Raw genomic sequence first — 18,775 nt, forward strand, 5'->3', positions numbered from 1 at the left:
TAAACAGCCACACCCAGAAAGCCACACCCCTTTATACCAATTGGACAGGACTGGACCAAGAGTGGGTGGGGTTCAGTTCAATTCAATTCAGTTTATTTTGTATAGCCCAAAATCACAAATTACATATTAGCCTCAGAGGGCTTTACAATCTGTACACATACGACATCCCTGACCTTTGACCTCACATCGAATCAGGAAAAACTTTCTCTTAGTTTGTGTGAGTACACGAGCTGCAGCATTCTGGATCAACTGGAGGGACTTAAGAGACTTATTAGGGCAGCCTGATAATAAGGAGTTACAGTAATCTAGTCTGGAAGTAACAAACGTGTGAACCAGCTTTTCTGCATCTTTTTGGGACAATATGTGTCTGATTTTTGAAATGTTACGTAGATGAAAAAATGCAATCCTTGAGATTTGCTTAACGTGGGAGTTAAAGGACAAGTCTCGGTTAAAGATAACTAGAGATTCTTTACAGTGGTGTTGGATGCCAGGGCAATGCCATCTACAGAAACCACATCACCAGATAATTGATCTCTGAGGTGTTCAGGGCCAGTAAAATAACTTCAGTTTTGTCTGAGTTTAACATCAGGAAGTTGCAGGTCATCCATGTTTTTATGTCTTTAAGACATTCTTGAATTTTAGCGAGCTGGTTGGTCTCCTCTGGTTTGATCGATAGATATAATTGAGTATCGTCTGCATAGCAATGAAAGTTTATGGAGTGTTTCCTGATAATGTTGCCCAAAGGAAACATATAAGGTAAATAAAATTGGTCCAACCACAGAACCTTGTGGAACTCCGTGATTAACGATGGTGGTCATTGAGGCTTCATCGTTTACAAATACAAACTGAGATCGATAAACAAGACAAAACAAGTACAGAGATGAGTCCTTTATCAGCACTAAGGTCTAACAAGACCAGCACAGAGATGAGTCCTTTATCAGCACTAAGGTCTAACAAGACCAGTACAGAGATGAGTCCTTTATCAGCACTAAGGTCTAACAAGACCAGTACAGAGATGAGTCCTTTATCAGCACTAAGGTCTAACAAGACCAGCACAGAGATGAGTCCTTTATCAGCACTAAGGTCTAACAAGACCAGTACAGAGATGAGTCCTTTATCAGCACTAAGGTCTAACAAGACCAGTACAGAGATGAGTCCTTTATCAGCACTAAGGTCTAACAAAACCAGTACAGAGATGAGTCCTTTATCAGCACTAAGGTCTAACAAAACCAGTACAGAGATGAGTCCTTTATCAGCACTAAGGTCTAACAAGACCAGTACAGAGATGAGTCCTTTATCAGCACTAAGGTCTAACAAGACCAGTACAGAGATGAGTCCTTTATCAGCACTAAGGTCTAACAAGACCAGTACAGAGATGAGTCCTTTATCAGCACTAAGGTCTAACAAAACCAGTACAGAGATGAGTCCTTTTCGGCACTAAGGTCTAATAAGACCAGTACAGAGATGAGTCCTTTATCAGCACTAATGTCTAACAAGACCAGCACAGAGATGAGTCCTTTATCAGCACTAAGGTCTAACAAGACCAGTACAGAGATGAGTCCTTTATCAGCACTAAGGTCTAACAAGACCAGTACAGAGATGAGTCCTTTATCAGCACTAAGGTCTAACAAAACCAGTACAGAGATGAGTCCTTTTCGGCACTAAGGTCTAATAAGACCAGTACAGAGATGAGTCCTTTATCAGCACTAAGGTCTAACAAAACCAGTACATAGATGAGTCCTTTATCAGCACTAAGGTCTAACAAGACCAGTACAGAGATGAGTCCTTTATCAGCACTAAGGTCTAACAAGACCAGTACAGAGATGAGTCCTTTATCAGCACTAAGGTCTAACAAGACCAGTACAGAGATGAGTCCTTTATCAGCACTAAGGTCTAACAAAACCAGTACAGAGATGAGTCCTTTTCGGCACTAAGGTCTAATAAGACCAGTACAGAGATGAGTCCTTTATCAGCACTAAGGTCTAACAAGACCATCACAGAGATGAGTCCTTTATCAGCACTAAGGTCTAACAAGACCAGTACAGAGATGAGTCCTTTATCAGCACTAAGGTCTAACAAGACCAGTACAGAGATGAGTCCTTTATCAGCACTAAGGTCTAACAAAACCAGTACAGAGATGAGTCCTTTTCGGCACTAAGGTCTAATAAGACCAGTACAGAGATGAGTCCTTTATCAGCACTAAGGTCTAACAAGACCAGTACAGAGATGAGTCCTTTATCAGCACTAAGGTCTAACAAAACAAGTACAGAGATGAGTCCTTTATCGGCACTAAGTTCTAACAAGACCAGCACAGAGATGAGTCCTTTATCAGCACTAAGGTCTAACAAGACCAGTACAGAGATGAGTCCTTTATCGGCACTAATGTCTAACAAGACCAGTACAGAGATGAGTCCTTTATCAGCACTAAGATAGACAGGTAGACGGTTTAAAAGTAGAAACCGTTGAGGACAATTAGTCAAGGTTAATGGGAGAAAAGCTATCCAAATATACACCAGGGCATACAGCCGTTTCCAAGGCCACTCCTCTTGAGGACAGATCGGCAGTAGTTGAGGGCAAGAGATCATCAATCTTGCCTCTAATAGTTCAAATCTTTTCATTGAAGAAGTTCATGAAGTCATTACTACTGAGGTCTATAGGAATACACGGCTCCACAGAGCTGTGACTCTATGTCAGCCTGGCTACAGTGCTAAAGAGAACCCTGGGGTTGTTCTTATTTTTCTCTTACTGATGAGTAATAGGCTGCTCTGGCATTACGGAGAGCCTTTTTATATGTTTTAAGGCTGTCTCTCCAAACTAAGCGTGATTCTTCCAGATTGGTGGAACGCCATATACTTTAAAGCTTTCGTGAAGTTTGCTTTAGGTCGTGGGTCTGAGGGTTATACCAGGGAGCAAACCTCCTTTGCCTCACTGTCTTTTTCTTCAGAGGGGCTATCGAGTCTAGTGTCATTCTCAGTGAGCCTGTAGCACTATCGACAAGATGATCAATCTGGGACAGACTAAAGTTAGCACAGGAGTCCTCCGTCACATTGAGACGTGGTATTGAATCAAATGCAGAAGGAATCGCTTCTTTAACTTTAGCTACAGCACTGTCAGTTAGACATCTGGTGTAGAAACTTTTGACTAACGGTGTACACTCCGGGAGTATAAACTCAAAAGTTATGAGGTAATGGTCTGACAGAAGAGGGTTCTGTGGGAAGACCTCCAAATGCTCAATGTCAATGCCATATGTAAGAACAAGGTGGAGGGTGTGGCCAAAGCAGTGAGTGGGTTTCTGTACTCTGACAGAAGCCAATCGAGTCCAACAATGAGATAAATGCAGCACTAAGGAAATCATTATCAATATCCACATGTATATTACAATTCATGTATCTATATATATTCATAGAAACAGATAACTGATTACTACAAACAAAATATTTGTAGTTGGTCCAGTTATTGCTAAATCATTGTAAATCTAATTTCCATGTATCCTGCAGCTCCAGCAAAAAAGCCCAAGACATGACAAACAACAGACACGTTACGCTTCCCCTTCTCTTTAAAAAAAAAAACAGGAAATAGGCTCAAACTCCCGGTCCCTCGCTTTTGACTGCGGACCAGGACGCGGGTGATGTTGAGCGTTTGGAAGAGACTTGATGATTCATCTGTGTTTGCATGTGAGACGATGGCCATAGTTATTGCCTTACAATGCGTAGAGGACATCAGGCCAGAGAGAGTTGTAATTGCATCATGTGAAGTATTAATGAGTTTGTAATGTTGCCACTCCTGGAGTAGAGAGGATTTATTCTATGAAATACTAAAATCACTAGTCAGCGTTTATGAAATGTGGCTGTCTGTTAATTTTGTGTGCGTCCCTGTGGGAGTTAATGGCAATTAAAAGGTGGATAAGGCAGCAAAAAAGGGAGAGAAATGGAATGAATGTAAATATAAAGAAGTCAAAGTGGTGCTTGAGGAGCAAATCAAAAAGATATGGCAGAACGAATGGAATAAAGAAAGACATATTACAAAAAATAAACTGTTGGTTGGGAATGCAGGATCTAGTGGACGAAAGAGGAAAGAGTGGAGGATTATAACTGGATTAAGGAATGATCATATTCTTAACAGTTCCCTCTGTTATTGGAAAGTGTGAATTTTCTAAGGAAGAAGAAACTGCGGACCTTGTTTTATTGTTCCGTCAGAGGTACTTAAATGACTACGTCTGTGAGTGTAAATAGTGATTGAAGTGGCTTATTCTTGATATTGTGGAGGCCTGTAGGTCGACTACAAACGGCCAGCTCGTCTACACAAGGTCGCTCAAAAGCTGCACGGACAAATCCTCCGAGCTGTTTTCATAAGCGCAACGCTCTTCAGAAATTCAGTGCATTAATATAGCAGCAAAGGAGTATTTGCAATGTAAAATATATAGTGGGGTATTGTTTACCTGAGCAGAGAATGACTTAACCCTGTGCATGTTCGTGCTGGTCGCACTGCTTTCAGCTGAAAGCGTGACTGTGTTATAGCGTAGCGTAGCGCCAACTCTCCGGTTTTCCCAAAGGTAAACCTTGTTACCTGTATATATATAACCTATATACAACAAATACATGAAAGAATAGGAAAACACAAACAGTCAGAATGCCCGGCCATTAACTAGAAACATCCCTGCCATTTACAGAGCAGATAGAGACAACAAACACCAACATATAGGAAAACAAGTCTTCCTCTACCTCAACTCGCCTCTGGACCTGAGGTACCACAGGGCTCAATACTGGGCCCCCAGTCCAGCAGTACACCAGCAGTACAACCGGTTAACAGTAATGACGTTTACGTGGACCCAATATTCCTGTTTATGTCCCTTATTAAATAGCGTCAAATATGTTAGTTTTTTTTATAAATATGTTCAGAATGAGCTGTCTGCATGTCCAAAGAACGGTCCTAAAATCTGAGTCTTGATCAGGATAAAGCTGGTTACATGAAACATATCACATTCTGAATGTTCTGCTGTTCCTTGTTTACTGAAGTACAGCATTTGAGCATCCTCTTGTTGAGCGTTCCCCTCTCCTAACACCTGGCTCTCTGCGATCCAGGTAGGCCTTCCCACTCAGAGCGTGACGCACATGGAAACGTGGCCGTCGGCGTGGGCGTAACCGGAGCTCGACGGAGTAAACAGCATCCCGTTATTCTGGCCTTTTTTTTTGGTTCTTCTTCTGCGGCAGTCGGGGAGGAAAAGCGGGAGCGAGTGAGTCAGTCGGTGTGTCGTGGCACCCTTGGGTGAACCCAAAGTAAATGCTTCAGCTGTTAAAACGCCGTCTGGGTTCAAGCAGAGCGCCGGTGCGGAGCAGTCGTACGCCTTTTTTGTTTGTGCATTGATGGAAAGAGGAGCCTCGCCACGTCGCCCGTTGTCCTGGCTGCCTGTCTGTGCCCATCAGTACCTCTCAGAGTTATAAGCTCCAGTAGGTAATACCTCTGTCTGCTCGGCCGACCCATAATTCTGGCTACCTCTCTCAGGATAATGGATCTCAGCATGGTTGCCAGCAGAGTTTATTCATGTCCAGGGCTTGAGCCGGGACAAGCTCAGACCGTTTACGGTTTAATTACGTCTTTTGAGCCAAATCACTTGATCTCCATTTGGTAATTGGAAAACGCTTTTTTTTTTTTGGAGCAACGCTAAGTAAATGATGGTCCATTTAGAAAAGAAAAAAAAAGACCATAAAGCAGAGTATGTTTTAGGGCGGGGCTACCTTGGGATTGACAGGTCCAGTAAATCCCAAGGTAGCGACCTGGCGGTTCTCATACAGCATTCGTAGAAGTGGGCGTCGTCATGGTGACGTCACCTGTTGGTTTGTGGACTGATGTTTTGAAGCCTTGAGTTCGCCGATTTTGCCGTCGCCATGTTGCTTTTTTCATAACCAATGAACAGAAGTTATCATATTTGAAATGTGGAGAGGTGACGTAGAGATTTCATATACGTCACTGGTCTTCACCTGTCAATCACCTTGTAGCCCCACCCTAAAGCATCCCCTGCTTTATGGTCTGTTTGACTCTAAATGACCATAATTTACTAAATGAACATCACACTGTATTGAAGAAGACTTGAAACTAGAGATTGAGACCAAAAACTAATGTTTACAATGTTTACTGAGGGAATAAATCAAGAGAAGTAGAGTCATTTATATAGACTTCTATACAACCAGAGGAGTCGCCCCCTGGTGGTCAGGAGAGAGAATGCAGCTTTAACACATGAAGCATAGACTTCTATACAACCAGAGGAGTCGCCCCCTGGTGGTCAGTAGAGAGAATGCAGCTTTAACACATGAAGCATAGACTTCTATACAACCAGAGGAGTCGCCCCCTGGTGGTCAGTAGAGAGAATGCAGCTTTAACACATGAAGCATAGACTTCTATACAACCAGAGGAGTCTCCCCCTGGTGGTCAGTAGAAAGAATGCAGCTTTAACACATGAAGCATAGACTTCTATACAACCAGAGGAGTCGCCCCCTGGTGGTCAGGAGAGAGAATGCAGCTTTAACACATGAAGCATAGACTTCTATACAACCAGAGGAGTCGCCCCCTGGTGGTCAGTAGAGAGAATGCAGGTTTTAAGACATGAAGCATAGACTTCTATACAACCAGAGGAGTCGCCCCCTGGTGGTCAGGAGAGAGAATGCAGGTTTTAAGACATGAAGCATATACTTCTATACAACCAGAGGAGTCGCCCCCTGGTGGTCAGGAGAGAGAATGCAGGTTTTAAGACATCAAGCATAGACTTCTATACAACCAGAGGAGTCGCCCCCTGGTGGTCAGGAGAGAGAATGCAGGTTTTAAGACACTTCCGGATTGGCTTCACTCAGCAGAACCAGTGGTTGCCGCCTCTGCTCCGTGTGTAACTAGAAGTCAACATTAATGTTTGTCACCTAATTTCCGTACTTAAGTAACACCACTTCCATAGTTATTTGAACCCAATTAACAATAAAGTAGTTTTGTTGCCTAAAACTAACAAAGTTGTTTCTTGTGAAGATGGAACTTAATTTTGAAAATACTTTTTCGTAAGATATAAGAGCTGTTGTATGAGGATATGTTGGATATTTATACGACATCAGGAGGTCATGTCAGGGGTTTGTGTGCTCAGTGTGTTACGTGCAATGTTAAAGGAATTTTAAAGCTGAAATATGGAGAACTTTCTGCAAATTTAGGCTCTAAAAGCAGCAAAGGGTGATTTAAACTACAACAACGATGGCAAGCGTCCAGAGTCCTGCAGTCATCTCACCTTGGCGAGGATGATGAATATGTCGTCAACCAACAATTAAACAGTCCCTTCCACAGAATATAGACTACTGTATATCTTCACGTCTTGAAACAGACTTCATATTCCAGCAAAACAATTTGTCGGTGGATAAAAGAGGCTGTCGTGACTATCACCTTGGACCAGGACCTGCTCCAAAAAAAAGCATCTTTTTGCAAGTGAAAAAGATTTGTAACTATATTTCGGTGTCGGCGTTCCCCAGATAATCTAGTACCAATGTCACATGTTAGCGGGGAGTCTTTTTCCGGTCGCTCGTTGAGAGGAGAAACCGTGTGGCTTGTTTGTATTCACCTGCTTCTTGATGGATGCAGCAGTCACAGAGCTGTGACCTGAGAGGTCAGATCGTTTTGGGGGGGGGGGGGCGATGACGGGCAGAAAGAGGTCAGCGGCAGCCAGACAGTCGGAACATCAGGAGCCCAGAAGCTGTGTTTGGCTGGATCACTTTTTTATCTCTGCTGCCTGGCCTGTTTGCATAATTTGAGTGACTGACTCATTGTTTTCTGTGAGTCTTTGTGTCTTGAAATGGTCTTTAGATGATAAGAAATAAAGGTTCTGCCCCACCTTTTTAGCCTCTTTCAGACACAGTGACCATTTCGTCACCACTCCGTTATTCAGTTGAGAGATTTGACTTGAGGCTTTGACATGACCAATACTGGCTGCACCAGCAAATCAGGCGATACCAGAGATGGTGTCAGAGTTCCACCCAATCAAAATAGTTTTAAAGGCGTGCGTCCTGGTCACAGTTTTAGTGGTGAAATCCCGTCACACCCGCGGAGCATCTCGGCTGCTGACAGTGCTGTCAGCTGCCGACAGTCAATCACGCCGGACGGCAGAGGACAAGGTTGTACCGGCGTCTGGTTCAGAAAGTGGTTTAGCTGACGTTGCTGCATTCGGCACTGACCTCTGTTTCCATCACCCTTCTTCATTTCAATTTCAGTTGGTTTTGTAGGTTGGTGAATCTGTGCTGCTCTACAGAGGAGGATTAAGGCCCACATGTGAAACATGTGTTTGAGTTCTGACTCATACATTTGTTATGCCCTAAAGCATCCCCTGTATTATGGTCTGTTTGACTCTAAATGACCATAGTTTACTAAATGAACATCACGCTGTATTGAAGAAGACTTGAAACTAGAGATTGAGACCAAAAACTAATGTTTACAATGTTTACTGAGGGAATACATCAAGAGAAGTAGAGTCATTTATATAGACTTCTATACAACCAGAGGAGTCGCCCCCTGGTGGTCAGGAGAGAGAATGCAGCTTTAACACATGAAGCATAGACTTCTATACAACCAGAGGAGTCACCCCCTGGTGGTCAGGAGAGAGAATGCAGCTTTAACACATGAAGCATAGACTTCTATACAACCAGAGGAGTCACCCCCTGGTGGTCAGGAGAGAGAATGCAGCTTTAACACATGAAGCATAGACTTCTATACAACCAGAGGAGTCGCCCCCTGGTGGTCAGGAGAGAGAATGCAGCTTTAACACATGAAGCATAGACTTCTATACAACCAGAGGAGTCGCCCCCTGGTGGTCAGGAGAGAGAATGCAAGTTTTAAGACATTTCATAAATGTAGAAAAAGACGCATGTTTTTAAAACATGAATGTAGTAGTGTGGCTGTAGCCTCAGTGGGCAGTACTCACTCACAACCGGGTGTGAACCACACTTAATTAGCTCATCCAATACTGCTCGGAGCTACACATTTAGTCACTGACTTGGCTGTTTCCTCAATGTCTCTCTCCCTTTTCTAAAAGGAAGAGACATTTAATTGTGATGTTGTGAGGAAAACCCAGCGGAAAGTCTCAAATGGTCCGTGTCCACTAATCGTCTTAACAGTTCTTCACCGACGGTCCCACAGTGTTGGCACCAGTCGGTCCTCCTTGCTGGCTGTGTGGCTGATTCAGCATGTTAAATGTGCATTGGAGGCTCTCACACTGTAATTCCCTGTAGATAGATAACTCCTCAGTGTTGTATTGTTCCTCTTATCTGATGGAAAGAAGCAAAATCTACAATATAGGAAACATCTTTCTTCTTTTTAAAGATTTTTATAACTATGCATCCCACTCCATTCAGTTTGTCATATTGGTCGTTCATTACCTTATTTGTTGTTAAAGCATTGATTTTGGTTAATGATTAATGGGCTGGAATAAACAAACACAGTGCGGTAATGTTGTTACCTTCTCTGAATGTAAAATAAATAACTTTATCGTTCATTATATTATTTGTTTGAAAAGCATTCTTAGGATATGGCGTCGGCCCCAGTTTTTGGGTGTTTTGAACCCCCGGAATGGTGTGGACGCTTAGCAAAAGATACGAGTCTACTACGTCGTAAAGGTGCATTCATGCATTCAGATGCAGCTGTCAAGTAAAACATCCTCTCTTGACCTGACAAATGCAAAAATAACTTGTCCAGTCAGCTCTCCCTCTGCTGAGTTCCCACTCCCGAGCCTATACCGTATTGATGGAAAGGTGTTTTTTTCACCGTAGACTTAGAGACATGATGGCCCCAGTAGCTCCTCAAGGGTAGGAAAAGGTTTCGCTCATCCACATCTCCCCCTTTGCCAGATTTCTCCCGGCGCTGCTCGGGGATTCAGTTCATTGACCTTTCTAATCAAAATCCTGCTTCTGCGACTTTGAGGCTTCGCTCCCCAGTTTCTCTTTTTGTCCCTCATAAATGCAGCAAACCGAGGCTCCGTTTTTTATTTTGTATTTTCTTATGAATGCTCTGCACACACGGCAAGTAACATCACACGGGTCTCACACCATGTGTAGTCAGATAAAGAGAGAGGACAAACAGCCCATGTCAAAAAAATACTTTGAATTAAATCACCATTACAAATTCATACAGAGTCATGTTGGTTTCACTCAGAGTCCGGCGGTTCATCTCTGAACTGTTTATTGGTGTCAGGTTGGAAACTGAAGGCTCTGACATATCAGGACTCGGCCAGATGAATCAATTCATTCTCATAACCGTCTGTCCTAACAGTTCCTCGCCTCGAAGCGAGCACTTTAATTACCGATATCATTTTTCATCTTGACTGCGTCCGTATTTCTATTTGTCGCCTTTCGGAAGTCGGATTCAGAATCGTGCATTGACACGCAACTGGGATGTTAAAAAAAAACGTCTTCGTCAATATGAATTCGTCAACACTGACCAGTTAACTGATGGAGCCATCGGCAGCTCAGAGGATCCAGAGAGATAGTGACAGAAAAACAGGGCGGAGTCCACAGGATGTAGAGTTCTAGGAGTTCCCTGTACTGTAGAACTACAGGATGTAGAGTTCTAGTCGTTCCCTGTACTGTAGAACTACAGGATGTAGAGTTCTATGAGTTCCCTGTACTGTAGAACTACAGGATGTAGAGTTCTATGAGTTCCCTGTACTGTAGAACTACAGGATGTAGAGTTTTAGGAGTTCCCTGTACTGTAGAACTGCAGGATGTAGAGTTCTAGGAGTTCCCTGTACTGTAGAACTACAGGATATAGAGTTATAGGAGTTCCCTGTACTGTAGAACTACAGGATATAGAGTTCTAGGAGTTCCCTGTACTGTAGAACTGCAGGATGTAGAGTTCTAGGAGTTCCCTGTATTGTAGAACTACAGGATATAGAGTTATAGGAGTTCCCTGTACTGTAGAACTGCAGGATATAGAGTTCTAGGAGTTCCCTGTACTGTAGAACTGCAGGATGTAGAGTTCTAGGAGTTCCCTGTATTGTAGAACTACAGGATATAGAGTTATAGGAGTTCCCTGTACTGTAGAACTACAGGATATATAGTTCTAGGAGTTCCCTGTACTGTAGAACTGCAGGATATAGAGTTCTAGGAGTTCCCTGTACTGTAGAACTACAGGATGTAGAGTTCTAGTAGTTCCCTGTACTGTAGAACTACAGGATATAGAGTTCTAGGAGTTCCCTGTACTATAGAACTACAGGATGTAGAGTTCTAGTAGTTCCCTGAACTGTAGAACTACAGGATGTAGAGTTCTAGGAGTTCCCTGTACTATAGAACTACAGGATATAGAGTTCTAGGAGTTCCCTGTATTGTAGAACTACAGGATATAGAGTTCTAGGAGTTCCCTGTATTGTAGAACTACAGGATATAGAGTTCTAGGAGTTCCCTGTACTATAGAACTACATGATGTAGAGTTCTAGTCGTTCCCTGTATTGTAGAACTACAGGATATAGAGTTCTAGGAGTTCCCTGTATTGTAGAACTACAGGATATAGAGTTCTAGGAGTTCCCTGTATTGTAGAACTACAGGATATAGAGTTCTAGGAGTTCCCTGTATTGTAGAACTACAGGATATAGAGTTCTAGGAGTTCCCTGTACTGTAGAACTACAGGATGTAGAGTTCTAGTCGTTCCATGTACTGTAGAACTACAGGATATAGAGTTCTAGGAGTTCCATGTACTGTAGAACTACAGGATGTAGAGTTCTAGTCGTTCCATGTACTGTAGAACTACAGGATGTAGAGTTCTAGGAGTTCCCTGTATTGTATTGTCTGTGTCTTTCTCTCTCAATTAGTCCTTCAGACACTCATCTCAGAGGGCTTTACAATCCGTACACATAAGACATCCCTGACCTTTGACCTCACATCAGGAAAAAATTCCCCCAAGAAAAACATAAAAAGCCTTTCACAGGAAAAAAAAAGGGAAGAAGCCTTCAGGAGAGCAACAGAGGAGGATCCCTCTCCCCGGATGGACAGATGCAACAGATGTCATGTGACCAGATGAACAGCGTTACAGAGTTCATAATGAGTAGGAGGTCTGGACCACGATCCAGACCTCCACAATCCATGAAACAGGAGGAATGTCCCCCTAATCTCTCCCACTCGTTGTCCCTCATCCTGCTCGTCTTTTGCTGCCTCTGAACCTTTTATCAAAGTGCTCTCTCTCTCTCTCCGTCATACACTTCTGCCTTTGGGTAAAATGTTGTTTTTTGGTTATCCCCTTTATATATTTCCCTCCATTACTGTCTTCCTCTTTCACCCTCCTCTTTATCAGCCCGTCAACCCCCCACCCCCCCCTTTGTGTGTCCTCTGCTGTGGGGTCTGTAGTTTGCCCTTCCTCCGTGTTCTGAGCACGAGTTGGTGTTCTCTGCTGCGACCACTAATACTACCAGACCTGTGTTATTGAAGCCCTGCGGCACACACACACACACACACACACACACACACACACACACACACTCAATCACCCAACAAAGTCCTGACCGTGGCAGTATGCCTCCTCCCTGTACCGGCGGTGTGTGAGCGTAAATCTGTGTGTGCGCGTCTGTCTCCATGAATTAGTTTTCCCTTTACACCACGTCAGGGAGAAATAATGTGTAATGCACGCTCAGCAGATAACTGGTGAGGAACAGGGCTGTTTACAATACGTTCCTGCACACATGCACACACACACACATGCACACACACACACACACACACACACACACAGACCAGTATTTTTTTTGCAATTCCGGGTTAGTGTCATTACTCTCTGCAGGTGTTTAATTGAGAGCGTTTCCCCTTCATCCTCCCCTCCTCCCTTTTCTTTCCTCTGTTTCTCTCCATAACTCTCATTGTATTTGTATTGTTTTATTAATGCACCCCTCTCCCTACACGTGGATTCGTATTCTTCACCTTATTTTAGTTTCTTCTTCTTTGCCAAGAAACATTAGTTAACTTCAGACTGTACCCTCTGGTTCATATTTATAACACATTAAGTTGAGAGAGGGCAAAAGAGTTTTCTGAAAGAGTTGAACATGTCACTTGAATAGACATCCTGAGACATGTTCATCAATGCTAACTACATGAAATAGGAGATTGGGGAACTGAAATGTTATGGAAGGATGAATGTGTGACTGGAAATGTATATACATTAATTCATAGAGACAATGTTGTAAAAAACAGTTCTTACTGTAACATACAAGACACTTTATTGTGTTGAGGGGTTAAGAAAAAAATGGAGAATTGGATGATTCTGCAAAAACCCAGATTAACTTCAATGACAGTTTTTTTTATGTCCAATGCTAAGCGCCCCCCACCCCCACCCCCTCCGCCCCCCCTGCTGCTACTCCGTCAAGCTGCCAGATCTACGTTACCATGGAGCTCACACTGCCACTAACTGCACTAATATTATCACATTTTTGTGAAAAAAGTAATTAAACTAATAATAATGAAATAAAGTAATATTAGAGAGAAGGCTAGGTTACTTTATTTGTACCAGTAGGTAGAGTTGGTTTGCAATGGAAAAGTGAGTCATCCATCTCGACTCATTACAATCAACACAAACAACAAGACAGACACGATGATAAAAGTACACAAAGCAACAAATCAGTGCGCTGTTATAATTATAATTTGTTCAAACGCTTTGTTTTACACCGGGGTACTACACACCTCCGTCTAGAAGGAAGGAGCTGAAACAAAGGCTGAAGCAGACGGGTCTACAGTGAGTGTTTGAAGGACATGTATCCAGGATGTCAAACTGATTTTAACAGGTTAAAAAAGATAAAAATGCAAGCTAAAGCATATTGATTGGATCTACGGGGAAAATGCATTTCTGCTCTTTGCAGACGATGTGGTTCCGTTCGCTCCAATCGGACCTTCACCGTGGAGTCGGTGCCTCCGAGCCTACGCTGACGACACAAACGTATTCACGACACGCCAAAAACAAAATGCAATCCGGGAGAAAACAAGTTTCCCTGAAACGATAACCCTTTCTCATCTCTCTCCATCTCCTCTTCTTCCAGCTCCATGCTGACCCCCCTCTACTCGGACCATGGCGGCTCGGTGCGGTGGCCCCAGAGTTCCTCCTGCACCACCTCCTCTCAGGGTCTCCACCGGACGCTCCGCTGCCACCCTCCCCCGATCAGCGGGAGCAGCGTGGGCCCCAACCCCACCTACTATCACGCCGTCTACGACGTCCGGGTGGAGCAGTACGGAGACGTGCCCTTTACCGGCGGCGGCGGCGGCTATGGGGTTCGCCCTGGCCGGGGCTCCTTGTCCCTTGTCACCAGCATCACAGACCCCACAGTCCCGTTGGTCCGCCGGAGGGGAGGAGTGGTGGACCACCGCGACGTCATCATGGCCCACCAGGCTCACAAGCTGCACAACACACCACAGGCCAGAAGGAAACAGTGGGAGTGAGTACGGTTCACCTTTTTATAGTTGATATACCATAATTATGACGGGGGGGGGGGGGATGTTTCTGAATCGTTTGGATGTGGAAAATGTCTCTAAATGTCTCTACTACTTCATCCATCAGCCATTGGTGGCCCTTTCTTTCTTTCTGAACATGTTGTTGTTGTAATTGTCAAAGAAACTTCTCACGATTGCTGATGAATATATAAATACAAAGATAATCAAAATGTGAATTGACTTAACTTGCTGGACATATGATCAGACACACAAGGCAACACGTTAAGCTTTAAAACCACTCGAGGGTCGTAGTCGACTCTTCCACTTGTGTTTTTATGGACAAAGGCTTGTACCTTCTTTTTTTTGTTTCCATCAAAGACCCAAGTCATAATTTAAGGCATCATTTGTGCTCTGAATGACGAATAGCTGCAGAATGGGGTGATGATTCTCAGTGGGTTAGTTACTTCTAGCGTACCCTTTTTGTGTTGTATGGACTCTATTGATTCGTCTGACCTCTAAACTGCGGTCAAGGTGGCGAACGTTTTATCTGGGAACACAACTGGAGCTGAACGCTGTCAGCCAATGTGCTTCGTGTCGGGACATCAAGGAGTCCATGTCCACCCTCTATCTCCCTCTCACTCCCCCTCCCCCCCGGCTCTCCATAGAGGCATCATTCATTATCCTGCTCAACTCATATCTCCTATGTGCAGAACTCCCAAACACAGAGCTCCGTACAGGTTACCTGGAGACGGGGGAAGGGCCATTACACGTAATTACTCTCCATGCGGTAATCGTATATCTGGGATCCAGCAGTCCTAACAAGGTCCCAGTTCATCTGAGCTTCACCAAGCAGAGACGGCGTGAGGAGACAAAGCGCTTCTGGCAAAAGGACTTACCTACACAGGGGGCGCACGTCCGATGAAGAAGCATCGGTTATAAACGCCGTCTGTTTATTCAACGTTTGCAGATGCATCACACGGGACCGCGGCCCAAGAATTACGAAGCTATGAGATTCATTGCGAGGTCGATACGTTGTGTCCAAATAGTGTCGGAGCTTTTAGTCCAAACGAGAATCAAACAACTAAGAAAATCCATAGCATTGTGTCTCCATTGATTGTGCGTCTCTGAAAGCTCCCGGAGAAGCTTTTCTTTAACAACATTTGGAGACTGTTGCAGGCTAAGCAAGAAAAGTCCCGTACAGACTCGGACACTGAACCATTTAACACGTGTCCTTATTCTCTGTGCAGTGCGTTGGGCGATATATTTCTATAATATCGACATGATATGAGTCTAGATATCGTCTTTGATTTTGAATATCAGAATATGGCAATAAGTGTTGTCATTTCCTGTTTTTAAAGCCTGCATACCAGTAAAATGATGTCATTTCCTGGACTCAAGACCTTTTTTCTAGCCGTTGTACTATTTGCCTTCACCCACTTCGTCATCATACCCACATTACAGAAATCTCTTTTTTAAAGCATCAAATTGAGGAATACGTCATATTTAAGTTTTTATTCGCCTCGATTCGAGGTTTTGAAACGACTCGACTTAAATACGTCGCGCGGTGTTTTGGTTTCCATGACGCGGGCCAAAAAAAGAAAACCCCACAACAAGACCTTGAGTCCCGAGCCGTGAAACAGAGGCAGCGGGTTGTGACACAAGGACTCACTTGACCCAGTTGCAGATCAGACCAGGTGGGTCACCGAAGCCCGAGGGGGAGGGGGGGGGGGGATTTTTATTAGACGTGACAGGTTAAAACCCCACTTACCCCGTCATGCAGCAGATCCATGGATGGAAAGATTGCCGATGGGTTAGAAGGATTTTATTACCCTCTGGTCCCTTGTTTCTGTCTGGCCCCCCAGACTCTAAAGTAGTCCATGCCGACTAGTTGATCACACCATTTACTGCTGCGGGACCAGTATCTGCCTCCATTCCCCCCCCCCCCCTCCCCCCCCCTTACCCCCTTAACTGTGATTGAAAGCATGTTTACTGCTTCGCCGTCTCTCTGCTGTCTGGCCGTCTCTGGCACCAGATCAGTTCAACGAGTCCATTATTGGCAGAACACAGAGATTCCCTCTGTTGCCAAAAAAAGAAGAAGAAGAAATAGATCAAAACCAATTAAATAAGAGGAGGGGGATAAAAGTGAAAAGGTAGATCCCCCAGCAGGGAAAATAGTGTAACAACAGACCAATGAAGCAAATCAAAGTAAGAAAATGTGTATCCAGATTATGTAACAACCAGAAAGGCACTCTGAGAGCGAATATAGGCCGAGGTAATAATTAACATGAGACGCCAGCGGAGCACAATGGCGTAGGAATGGCACAATGACATTATATAACTAGAAATGAAATGTTTGTTTTTCCCCACCATCGGTTACAAATCCAACCGAAGATAAACCGGGTAATAAAAAGCAGCCCCGGCGCTGTATTCACAATTCATGTTGTTTTGCAGCGCTCCCTGCAGACGGGTCGGGGTGACAGCCTCGTTAAACCGGGGAGGCAGTTAAGGTCGTGTGTTTGGAGACGGAGCTCTGCTTTACTTTCTGTTTCGCCCATCACATGTAGACACAAACACTTTAATTCAATCAGTAGTATACAGCTTTATATTTATCTTTAGGGTTCTTTGCTTGGTTATGAAACGGTCCGTTTGACCTTCATCATCGTCGTTCTTCCAGCTCGTCATCGGGTCCAACCAATAAGCAGCCGGAGGCTTTTGTCCGATATCGACACGTTAAAGGTTCCACACGGTGACTTAAACTCGTCAATATTTTAGGATGCAATCATTTAAATGGTTTGAACCTTTTATTTAATTGGATTAGTTAACGCGACTCGTGTGCGTCCGCTTTAATGGCCACGTTTGTTTTTCTTCTTCTAAATTCAGCCTTGAAAGTCAAACCAGTCGTCGTCCTCATTCTCGTGTTTCTTTAACCCCTTCGGCGCCACCGGCGTTCAGTTACTGTAAATGTGCTTTTTATTTTTTTTTCGTGCCGTGACCTTTGAGGAAGGTCACGGTAATCTGAGAGCGCCTGTGGTTTGTGAAACGTGAGGCTAAAACAAGGCAGAAGTCAGAGTCAGAGGGACGACTTGCTGGTGGTTTTGTCTTCATTTTTCAATACACTTGCCATATTAATCTGTTTGGCTTTGTGATTGAGAAGTGAAAGTGACTCTTTTTTATTTTTTTTGTGGGATCAGGTGACGTCATGTGAAGTAAGAACTCATCAAAAAAATGAAGTAACACCGTCCACAGAGGAGAAATAAATGTGACCGGTGGTTTAATGTACTCTTTTATTAATTAATTTGAGGAATCAATCATATAACAGCCTTTGTTTTCTGGATGTCATTAAAAAGTTACAGATGTTAAAATTATTACCAAACAAAATGAAAAGAAATAACTGACACATCAGTTCTGTGTGGATCTAGTGGAAATGTCCATTTTAGTTATATTATAGCTCAATATAACTAATCATAAATTGGCCTCAGGGGGCTTTACAACGTCCTTTTTAAACCTTTTAAAAGGGGAAAAAGATTGAAGAAAAATGATCTGTGAACATAGAGGAGATGGATCCGGAAGGAAGGGGGTGTCGCCAAATAGCTGGAGCCTGAGTCACATGACCTCCACCATGTAACCTGGAGAAAAGACAGACTTCAGAACCAGGCGGAAACCTCTGGTTCTGCCGAGTGAAGCCGATGGGGACGTTGCATTCTCTCTAATGGCCAGCAGGGGGCGACATGTTGGATGTGTCCTTTCTTTTCTCTATGAATCAAGTGTTTTGCTTCTTATGTGTTTGTGCCATAGACTAAATATAAGAAGTAGGACGTAGTTATTTTGTGGACTGATGTTTTGAAGCCTCGCCAACTAGAATTTGTTGAATTCTCTTTTAATTAATTAGCTTTAACGCATGAAGCATAGACTTCTATACAACCAGAGGAGTCGCCCCCTGGTGGTCAGGAGAGAGAATGCAGCTTTAACACATGAAGCATAGACTTCTATACAACCAGAGGAGTCGCCCCCTGGTGGTCAGGAGAGAGAATGCAGCTTTAACACATGAAGCATATACTTCTATACAACCAGAGGAGTCGCCCCCTGGTGGTCAGGAGAGAGAATGCAGCTTTAACACATGAAGCATAGACTTCTATACAACCAGAGGAGTCGCCCCCTGTTGGTCAGGAGAGAGAATGCAGCTTTAACACATGAAGCATAGACTTCTATACAACCAGAGGAGTCGCCCCTTGGTGGTCACTAGAGAGAATGCAGCTTTAACACATCAAGCATAGACTTCTATACAACCAGAGGAGTCGCCCCCTGCTGCTGAGTCACTGCACATGACTGCATTGCCTGGTTTATTGTTCTCTACCCAGCAA

General features: G+C 43.8%; 1 protein-coding gene across 1 annotated transcript in view; it reads left to right on the forward strand.

Moving 5' to 3' along the window:
* Positions 1–14,027: 14,027 nt before the first annotated feature.
* The window catches only part of cacna1ab (calcium channel, voltage-dependent, P/Q type, alpha 1A subunit, b), a 147,802-nt gene continuing 143,054 nt past the window's right edge, over positions 14,028–18,775 (forward strand). The window contains 1 exon segment of the mRNA XM_034530447.1: positions 14,028–14,419. Coding sequence (XP_034386338.1) covers positions 14,031–14,419 — 389 coding nt within the window. The 5' untranslated portion in view covers positions 14,028–14,030.

This window comes from Cyclopterus lumpus, chromosome 1 (genome assembly GCF_009769545.1).
Source record: "Cyclopterus lumpus isolate fCycLum1 chromosome 1, fCycLum1.pri, whole genome shotgun sequence".
NCBI lineage: Eukaryota > Metazoa > Chordata > Actinopteri > Perciformes > Cyclopteridae > Cyclopterus > Cyclopterus lumpus.